Raw genomic sequence first — 11,376 nt, 5'->3', positions numbered from 1 at the left:
TGTATTGTTCCATGTTCGTTTGTATACCGCGCGCAAGGTTTATGCGCATAGTCCAAGTCGTCTTCTCCGTTTTTAGTGTATCTCTGTGGCAGAATTGCAGCGCCACATACTGGTCTGTCATGTATACTACATCGTTTTGTATCGGTTTCGTGTGTAGACAGATATTTCTTGAGACGAGGGAAAAAAAAGATTGGAAAAGCTCTGGCTTCGTGTGGACGTAGCCACTGCATGCGTCTGCGGCGCGCTACGGCTCTGACGCGGCCACTCTAGTAAATGCTTGTGTTTACACCAGCGGAGCCGCGGCACGTTTCAGAAGCGGCTCTCTGCACCGCTTCGCTAAAGATATGCGCCTCGCTTATTTTTGAAGGTAAGAGTGTGCGCTCGAATATGCTCTAGAACCGCTCTCGCAATACTTTAATGTCATACACCGATCAGTCTGCGCAGCGCTGCTTCAAGTCGAACACACCTATTGGGTTTGTGGTGTTGTTGTTGTGCGCGCTAGGGAACGTATATCCGCCATACGTCATCGCGTCGCTATATCATTGATATCGCGATATGACACTTTTTTTTATCATGTAAAAATTTATACCGGTATTATCGTGGACTGTATGATATGGCACACCCCTACTTGCCAATATTTTTTTATCACATACAAAGACCCTTTATATGGTATGAGAAAAATATTGTGAAATAAAAAAAAACATCATTTTCAAAATTAAATAATACACTTATATGTTATCACTTTACTAAAGTCAATAATTTTAAATCAAATATTTTTAAATGAAATATTATTTAAATTTTTTACACATAAAGAAACTTAATTTAAATTATTTGTAAAGCAGTTTTCATAATAAATGTAATTCATTATAAATCGTTGTTATAAAAATACAACATTAAATCAACATGTATATTTACAAATTTTATTTTTAATCCGGTTCTTTTACATTACGAACTCTTACATTTAAATGAATCGGACTTTGCTGCGCTACATGCAAGAGATAAACATTATAGAAAAATTCATTTGTGTATTATGCTTGGCAGTAAAGCGGTGTGTGCAATACACTGTGACATAAAAACGGTGTTTGTCACAAAATGTTGCATGTTAGTGGAAGCTATGTTGTTTTATGTCACTACTTTCAGTTAGTTTCTCCTCAGCACTGGCAACATCATAAACAAACATTCATCCTAAATAGACAGTAACATGAAGTGTTGCAACAAGTTCCAAGATTGCTCTGAAAAGCATGAGCTGAAAGTGATAAAAGTGATTTTTTTTTTCTTTTTTATGTAGTTATTCTCTCTATTCTCTAGATTTGGAGGTTCTACAATGAAAAAGGATTGGATAATTTTTCCCTTTGCTCTTATAAACAGGGGTTGACTGTCACGTACCAAACATATGACCTCGGATGTTATACATGCATTATTCTAGAACAGGTTTTGATTGTCAGATTTGTCAGGCACTCTAACTAACCTCTCATGTTGAGTAATATAAATGACATCACTCTTGCGGCTCTCTGCACATCATCACCGTTGCCCATCCACCAGCCTCTGCCATCCAGCCTCCATCTCAAACGGCCCATCTTGCTCAAGTCAGACTCAGAAAGAAAGTGCGGTTTGTGTGCCACGTCTGCCAGCATGATATTATGTGTGTGTCTATGTGTTTCTCACCCTAATTGACTATCCTACAGTATATGTTTGTCAGTGTTAGTGTATGTGTGTTTTCTTTACCATGGCCTCCCATTATTGAAGATTTCTTTCTCTTATAATAATTGCTGTTTGCCTCCAATTTCTCCTCTTCCTTGTTATTTTTCACTCTTTTGCCTGTTTTAAGCAGGCATTTAGTCTGTCATTTCCTGTTGTTTTTGACTCTGTGTATGCTGGCATATTGAGCGAAATAAAAAGTGAACAAGTGCAGGGTCTCTGCCAAGCTAATTTTTGCATTGGGGTGCATCAGCAGTATGTCCAGCAGACATAGACTCATTACTTTAGGAGCAACTCATTGACCATGCACTTCAGGAGGGTAAAACCAGCCTCAATTAAAAACCATTCACCATAAAACAAATGAAGCTGCAATTTGCTGCCTTCCCTTTCAGATGGCTGTTTTTATCATCTCTGCTTTTTCCCCTTTCTATTTTTGTCTGACATTTTGCCATGCTGGCTTTAGAATTTTTCTCTTGCTCTTCCTTTAAATAACAGTCTAGTCCTCCACTGCCCACAATTCCCCAGTGCTCATGACTTTAACCCCACATGACTCGTGAAGTCTGCATAATGGACAGATCTTTCCCGAACACATTGCTCAGCGGTCTAGTTGTAAGTATCGCTTTATAAGGCTACGTCAAACTTTAGAACATCAGTGATGTCCACCTTTAGGCCCTCAAAATTATGAACCATTTTGCAATATTTTATGGTGTTTGTAGTACAAATTTTAGTACTTTTTGCAAGTTTTTTTAAGGCTTTTCATGCACTTTCCATTTAAATAATTTGATGGGGTCCAGAGTTCCTAATTTTAAAGTCTCTCTTAAGAGCTTTTTCCTCCAAGTGCACGTGAGCTGCGATTATGAACCATTTTGCAATATTTTATGGTGTTTGTAGTACAAATTATGTAGATAATGGATCAGAGTTTGTCTGTATTTCCCAACTGACTTAGCTTCTGAGGTGCTAGCTTCTATATGGTTAATTTCATGGATTGACACCTTCCACATCTTTTCTCTTCTCTATTATGCATTGTTAAAATGTTTCCCGAAAGGACTTTGGACCTCCTAGTAGATGGGTTAGATACCTCCAAGTGCACGTGAGCTGCGGCAAAGCCAGAATCAAGTTGAAAGCATCAAGACCAGCATGAAGTCTCAGTGGGATGAAAAGGCCAAGAGATTTGTTGTCGTACCCTCCTTTTTGGGGCTGATGGGTATTGCATTGAGTTTTAACAGTTAGCGTGTCCAAGACTGGTGGCCGACCGCCGTTTTGTGGCTATATTCAAATGTGGTATCATTCAGCCCAAAACCTTCAATTGCTTTACCCAATAATCTGGCCGTTGTTCTCAAATGTATTCATAGATGGAACTTGGAACAGGCTAAAATTGCCATCTAAGCAAAGAATGTCTCATTAAATCATAGTCATGGTATCATTAGCTTGTGCCACAAAAATAGAGACAGAGATGGAGAGGTCCAAGACTCACATTCTCCACCGCTATTTCATTCTTCTCGCATTGGTTAAAAATAGTTTTGATCCATTTTCCCTCACTTTAAATTCTGTTTAAGCTGATTTGGCTGATGTGGACGTTAGCTGGACCCATTGGCGTGACATCAGAGAGGCACCGTTGCCAATAGGAAACAAAAGTTCAATCCATTTTCCGTAAATAAGATGCCAAGACCTTCACTTTCTCCCAACTTTTTTTGTAGTTGGTGCACAAAAGGCCATCTGATATGAAACTCTTTCATTAAACTCAGTGCAGTACTCATTAGATAAACATCCGGTTATGGAGACTGCTTTCCCTCTGTCACTGATTTATTAGTATTATTATTGTGCTTAGCAGGATTGGAATCAGCAGTGTAAGCCAATCAAAATTGAGTTTTGCCCCACCAGTGTAAGATCTTACAAGACAAGCTTTTTTTAATGAAAGTGCACAAAGGGATAGCGTCTCACTACAGAGGGTAGGAGGGAAGTAGGTGAGTGGGGATGTCCTATGGGAGCCAACCTGTCTACTGTAAAACCAGGCTGTGAACATACACCTGTTCCCATCCCAACTGTCCCCCGTAATTGAGCACTTCTGAAACTGGGGCAGTCAACACAGCAACTTTCGGTCCCAGTGAAAGCTGAATGTTGCTGGCATCTCGTCCTGAGAACTCACACCAGAGTGACCCCATATACATCATATCTATATTTAAGAAATTTCACACAAGCAAAGGAGTTCTTAGTGTATAAATGTAGTATAAAATAAAAGTATAAAATGGCTTTTATATATTAAATAAACAAGAATTTAATATTTTGTAACTTACATTTGAGACAAAAAAGCACAACCATTGCGTGTCTCTGAGCAGAATTAAGTAGTGGTATTTCATTCAATGTTTTTAAATGAATCGGTTGAGTCAGTGATTCAATGACTGACTCTATATAGAATCACTGAAACATTTGATGATTTCAAAATACTTACTAGCCTACTACTCAAAATATTTTGAATAATTTTTATATGGATGGAGTAGTAGAGTAGTATACTATGCTGCTTAAAATTCAAAAAGTCACTTGTTTCATTCTTGACCGAATCACTGACCGAATTCAGTGTTTTTGAACAAATCAATTGATTGATTGAATCAGTGACTCACTCATAAAGATGGTCACTTGCTGTAACCTGCAGGAAGTCACTCCCAGTATCGTTATTGTTAAGTAAAACTATTAAAAATAGTTAACATTAATTTAAATAAAGCTAAAATGAAATAAATAAATTAAAAATTAAAATTAAAATTTTGAAAGTTAAATTTGAAGTACTAACATTTCTAAAACTGAAATATAAATTAAAGCTAAACAGAAATATAAATAATAATAATAAAATTGACAGAAGCACAAAAATTACTAAAACTTAAACTAAAATTAAAATGAAAACTTAACAATTCAAAAATAAAATCTAATTACAAATTTTTATATCATAATAGTATATGAAGAACACTAAAATAACACTGGTCTCTAGTCCTCATCACTTATACAGAGACCCAAAGTCCGTATGGAACACACAAACACAGACAATGGCTTGCTTATAGATATCTCTGCATGTTAAACTGAGATTAACATCCAAAATATTACTCGCATCACTTTTAACGAGCAAATAATTTGGACATGTTCTAGATGAGTCATACTCAAATTCGCTATCCAGTGTGTGGCACCATTATATATAAAAAAGAAAAGGTTGAATGCAACACCTGTTCCTTCGGTCCAGTGGCTGGTGCCAGAAAAAGCCTGCCTAATGGGCAGACAGGACCACAAGGGAACACAGCTGCCGCTCACAGCCCTGCCTGTGTGTTGGGATGATAAGCCTCCCGGCCCCCCGCTGCTCTTCCATCCCTCCTGTCCTCTCCATCCTCAGCGAACAACAGAGAAAAATCACAAAAAATAGAAATGGATCAGAAAACTAGCATATGCACAAGTCTGTCCAAATGGAATGGAGTTTCTTTTATGTCTCAGGGAATCTCATTAGAAAGTACATAACAATAAGACAATTTGTTTTGTTGAGGTGTCCGTGAGTGAAAAGATCTCAGGCATCTTGGCCCCTCAATATGGGCTCCTCTGCCTTTGATCTGATATTTGGAACCGGCCAACAGAAAAATTTCACACGAAAATGAAAATTCTCATTTACTCAGCATTTAGTTCAAAACCCATATGACTTTCTTCTTCGCTATTCAAACAGAGACATTTTGACGGCTGTTTTACCAAAGTATCATAAAAGTGGTCCATACAACTTAAGCACTATATTACAAGTCATATAAAGTCATACAATATATATGTGTGAGAGTGCATTTATGTTGTTACTCACTGAAAAGTTTAGATTTGCAAATGAGTCATTCGTTTGAGTCAAACCAAAGTTTGTAAAACTCATCTAAATGATTCTTTCAAAAATTAGCCCTATCTAGTTTTCAAGTTCAACTCACTGACTCGATGATTCAGTCGCAGTGATTAACACTGATTTAGTGTTAATCAGGCTGAATTTATTTTACTACTTGCTGAAAAGTTCAAATTTGTAAATGAATCAATCTTTTGGGTCAAATTAATGAATGATCCAGATCATAAAACTAATTTAAATGATTCTTTCACAAATTGGACTGATCCAGTTTTCAAGTACAACTCACTATCTTGATGATTCAGTTGCAGTCAGGCTGAATTAGTTTTTTCTCCCTGAAAAGTTAAGATTTGTAAATTAATCGTTATTTGTGTCAAATCAACGAATGATCCAGTTCATAAAACGAATAATTCTTTCACTAATTTTAACTGATTAAGTGTAACTCACTGACTCAATTCAGTCGCAGTGATTAACACTGATTGACTCTATTCCTCACACAAAGCAATCATAAGGCTTCACAAAACTTTAAATGTGACACACAAGTCATATGGACCATTTTAAGATAAGTTTATGGTGCATTTGCACCATTTTTAAAGACTGAAAACTTTTCATGGAAAAGAGAGGCCAGTACAGCCTTTCGAATTTCCTCTTTTGTGCTCCACAGAAGAAATAATGTCAGATTTGGAACAACATGAGGATGAGTTAGTCAATTTTAATTTCTGGGTGAACTTATTCACATACAGTATGATCTATCTCTTAGCTTCTTCTCTTTCCCGATAGTTCTTTCCCTCTTCCCCTCTTTTCTCAGTGTGGGCATGAGTGTGTACAAAACGATGTTTGTTTCAGTACAGTTATTTCATGATTCCTCCCTGTTCCCATGGTTCTTCAGAAGCCCAGAGTAAACCCTATTACTCCGATTACTCACCTACACGGCTTCTCATCCACAAGATGTGCACCAGCCACTATCTGGACCTGTTCATCACGATTGTCATCGGGCTCAATGTCATCACCATGTCCATGGAGCACTACAAACAACCTAAGGTAGAACTTTTTGGAACGCCAGCAGTGAAGAGTGTATGCGCTTGTTGATATTCCATTAAGGAAATGCACTTGCTGGTTATGTAACTGCAAACAAAGTTCATCTCACCGCTATCTCATTTTATGGCTCTGCAAAATATTTGCTGATAAGGCAGCTAATGTTTATGTACTCTTGTTGATGTTCTGCATTTCGGTTATATCATAGCAGTGCGTATATCATTTTAATCTTTATACTATTATACTTAGTTGCACTTTCGTTGTGCTGCTCCAGGACATTTTGTACCATTGCTTGTCTCTAAAGAAGCCTTGTGCGAGTAATGCCTCACCAAAATAAACCACATTGTAGTTTATTGGCTGAAATTTATGCACATTCCCTCATCTGCAACCCCCCCCACTCCCACACACACACACATACACACACACACACACATAATACTATAGAGACAATTCATGAATATTCAATAGAGGACTAAAACAATAACATGAGTTAGCAGATAAGCTCTGGGAGTTTAGATTGGATTTCTCTAAATCATTTGGGTGGTGTAATATGTTCTTCTGAACTGCTTTTTTAATTACTTTTTGACAAAGGTCAGTTTTGACTGTAAAAAAAAAGACACTATAAATTACCATTAACAGTATTGTGATTCTTTCAAAGGCTAGCCTACACATTTTTATATTTGTTTGGCTTGTTTTTTTTTTATTATATTAGAATAATTTATGTATTTATTTATTAGTCAGCTCTGTTGTGATGCTTCACAGGGTTTTCACCCATCATTAATGGAGGTCTGTGACCTCACCTGTGTTTATAAATGGCAGTCTGTTTTAATTAGAGCCCCGGTGGTCTGTAGAATCTTGGAGGAAGTGGAGCAAAGGGGATTGTTAGGCATGAACAGAATCAATTGATTTTCCGGTGCATCGTCACACTTAGCCTGGCTTTAATTACTGTGTGGTGGACGGGGGAAAGGCCAGACCCCTGGAAATGTCCACTGACTGTCAGACCCTGAAGATGCCAGCTAATGATTGGTGTTTCCTTTGGGCAATCTAACCATCTTTTCCACTTCTTTTCCACGTATTGATAATGGAATGACTTATTTGGCCATCATTCGGCCTACAGTTTGTGTATTCATTAATTTATTTTTTCTGAAAGAGCAGATACATGCTTGTTTTAAGCTTTGTTAATTCTGTACTTTCACTATTACATTCTCTTTGCAACCGCTGTGTTTTAACAGGTTCTGGATGAAGCTCTGAAGATCTGTAACTACATTTTCACAATCATATTTGTCCTAGAGTCCGTCTTCAAGCTTGTTGCCTTTGGATTTCGACGCTTCTTCAAGGACAGGTAGTAGATGTGACTCTCACAAAAATTCTCAAAACCAAATGATATTTACAGTGAAGCCATTCCCATGGATGTACTCCAATGCCCCCATAAGTGAATAATTTTTTTTCTTTTTTTCTTTTTTTGTGATAGGGTTCGTTAGTATTCCTAAAGCCACATCCTTTAAAAATGATATCACAGCTTTGAGATTCCTTGGTTTGCCTCAGACTGTCAGAAGCACATTGAGGGCTGAATGCACTGGCGTCTGTGGTGAAAAACAAGAACCAAATTTATATCACTTGAGGTTTTGGTAAAAGAAACCCCTCTTGAAATATCCAAAATCACACTGCCTGGGGCTTTAACAATGAGAAAGCATCCTAAATGGCGTTTATTCCTCTTAAATTAGTAAAAAAGAAGTGGTAAATGCTTTATTTTACCATTTTAATTATGTGTTGGCACAATTTAACACACACATTCTCTATATAGAGTTTGAATTATCCATTACTCTTTTAATTAGTTTTGAATAATCAGTCAATATGAGTATTAGGCCCTTTACTGAAGTTGATAGGCCATTAGAAGTTCTCATGTAATCAGCTTTTTCTTTCAATAGTTTCATAAAAAGCATATCATGTCAATGTATTCCCTGATCCCTAATCCATGTGTAGGGAAATGTAAAGCAGCTATTTGCATACTAATGAGAACTTTGACACAACATAATTGATATGATTTTAAAACAAATCTCTCACCAAAGGCCCTCCCATGAGTTGAAACTACTGTCAGACATTTCAGAACATGCTGTTCAGGAGGTGAAGGTTTAAGAGTTTTATTGATTTACAACATTGGAAATGATCGGCTCTTTCATGCAACACACTCCAAGTCCGCAGGAATGGAGGATGGAAGTACACTTTGATCACTGGGCCCATTAGCGAGCTAAACTTGTGGGAAAAATGAAGAAATGCTTTGTGTTAATCATTTGACTTAAATTTCCCCACATATCTAATGAAACACCTCTTATGGCTGCAGGCCCCAGAAAATGGAGGTGTCCTAAAACAGGCTGTAGGCTCTACCTCACCCATGACAGTGTTATATTTGACCCTGAGAGGGAGTTATTTAAAGTTTGCCACAAAGTTTGAAGCCATATTTAGACAGTGAACATGCTGAGAAGCTTGCTGGAAAAGAGAAGTAACATCCAGGGTCAAATAAGGGTTATTCACACAAAATGAAGCTTCAAATTTTCATTGCTTTTCATTTTTGAAATTGTGGTGCACACTTTGCCTGGTGTATTTAAGGATACTATGCTACCTTCAAGTCCTTTGAAGTTGTAAGATTGAGGAAGTCATATTGTGAAATTGAAGTGATTTTAAAAATTAGCACATTGGGCAATTTCATATTTCATTCTCTCTTTTTGACAAAAAAAGAAACATGAAATTTCTCTCTTATTGGCGAAGCAAGTTGGAATAACAAATAAAGGATGCACTTAAAATGTGTAGTTAACAATGTAGAATTTTGGATAATGTAATTTTGCTTTATAGACAGTTAAATGTGTAAGATTTTCTGACAATCGCTCATCAATGGTATATAAAATGTATACTAAATAAATTGTAACGTCAACAAAACTATTTTTTATTCAAACGAATAGTTTAATTTAATAATTTTAATTTAGAGTAGATAAATACGATTGAATTGCGGTAAATTGTAACAGTAACATAAACAATTTTTTTAAATTAAAACAAATCATTTAATAATTTAATGCAATTCAATTTAATCCAGAATAGATAAAGACGATTGAAACACGTTGTAACATCAACATAAACAAAAAAAAATGTAAACTTTAATAAAAATATTTTTATCCCAAGTAGGTAAATACGACATTCATGTGAGCACATCTTATAAATACAGTCATTCTGACATGATTTGAAGGCAGCATTACTCTCTTATTTACTATTAATAACTAAATTGTAATTACTATTTATAACTAATGTAACAATTGTTTTTACACAGGTGGAACCAGTTGGATCTTGCCATTGTTCTGTTGTCTATTATGGGCATAACACTGGAAGAAATTGAAGTCAATGCTTCCCTTCCCATCAACCCCACTATCATACGCATCATGAGGGTGCTGCGGATCGCTCGTGGTTTGTATTATCTGCCCTCTTATCTTCCGTACCGCCATGGTCCATTTTTCTTCCCTGCAAAAGTTTACACTTATCAGCGCTCTGCCTGTTAGCTTCAGTAGATCAGACCCGGTTGTGTATGTCACCCTCGGGATCTCTGTTGTTTCACAGACTGCTCAGCAGAAGCCGTAGTCTGTGTAGAAAGAGTCCAGATGGCTGTAATGAGAAATTCAGTTCACACAGCCACTCTACTTATTTCTTACACACACAATCACAAGCATATACGCTCACAACACACACAGTGTGGGAAGCTGGGGTGCTTGTCTACTTGGAACGATTATTCTTCCTCTAATGAAAGAGCTGCTGGGTGAGTCTTTATTGATTATTCCCTCAAAAGAGATGGCCAAGCAAACACACCTGCTCAGATGTCTGTGTTCTCATCAGGTTGTGTGTGTGTGTGTGTGTGTGTGTGTGTGTGTGTATACGCAGCCTATTTCTTCCTGGACTCATTCAAACATTCCCATAATGAAAGTCACAGGCATCATCCACTTAAGGCCATGATTGCAATTAACCAAACCTCCACAGCGGCGTCTCTTCCATGGCTGAATGGCCTTGTCATCAACATCATTAAAGCTCTGTGTGTGTAGTGCATGACCCCAATAATAACATGCTCTGTGATCTGACCACTGTAAAAATTACATGAGAATTAGTTTCCACTGGCCACTTTTAAAGAAACAGTGCATCCACTGTGTGTGTATTTTTTGCTGTCTATTCACTATTTAAAAATATGAAAATAGTTTGTCTTAAATTGTGATATTTTACAAAATTATCAAATAGTAATATAAAATAAATGCAGCCTTGGTGAGCATAAGAGTCTTTTTCAAAAAATCTTACTGACCCTAAACTTTTGAACTTTTGGTACTGTGTATATTTTACTTTACCTATTTTTGTATTGGATTTCTTTTTCTGTCTCACTTAACGTTCATCTTTTAAAAAACTAATTGTTAAATAACACTGTTAAATTAAATGTTTAGCAGATCTTAAAATGTATTTTCATTTTACATAATGTACATAATAATGTGATACCTAGGCTACTTATTCACTTGTAGCATTTAAATGACAGGTTTTATTTATTTATTCATTTGTTTATTTTTAGTATTTTATTTTTAATTTTTTAAACAGTTATATGATTTTAATATTGGCCATATCAGCCATTACTTGAAAACAATTAATAGCTTATCAGTATCAATCAGAATTTTAATATCTGTGAATCTCTTGCCCAGTGGTCACCAACGTGGTGCCCGTGGGCACCTGGTAGCCCGCATGGAGTCTCTGAGTCGCCCGCCAAGCACGTTCTATAAATAGCC

The 11,376-nt window shown here is 36.6% G+C and overlaps 1 protein-coding gene across 1 annotated transcript in view; it reads left to right on the top strand.

Annotated features, from left to right (window-relative positions):
* LOC107743785 (voltage-dependent T-type calcium channel subunit alpha-1G-like) overlaps positions 1-11,376 on the top strand; it is a 163,081-nt gene that overhangs the window by 131,908 nt on the left and 19,797 nt on the right. The window contains 3 exon segments of the mRNA XM_016557185.1: positions 6,432-6,583; positions 7,810-7,919; positions 9,897-10,030. Of these exon segments, the coding sequence (XP_016412671.1) occupies positions 6,432-6,583; positions 7,810-7,919; positions 9,897-10,030 (396 nt within the window).

This window comes from Sinocyclocheilus rhinocerous, unplaced genomic scaffold (assembly GCF_001515625.1).
Source record: "Sinocyclocheilus rhinocerous isolate Xijiao unplaced genomic scaffold, SAMN03320098_v1.1 scaffold497, whole genome shotgun sequence".
Classification (NCBI taxonomy): Eukaryota; Metazoa; Chordata; class Actinopteri; order Cypriniformes; family Cyprinidae; genus Sinocyclocheilus; species Sinocyclocheilus rhinocerous.
The sequence above is the reverse complement of the archived record's forward strand: the minus strand, read 5'-3'. Positions and strand labels throughout refer to the sequence as shown.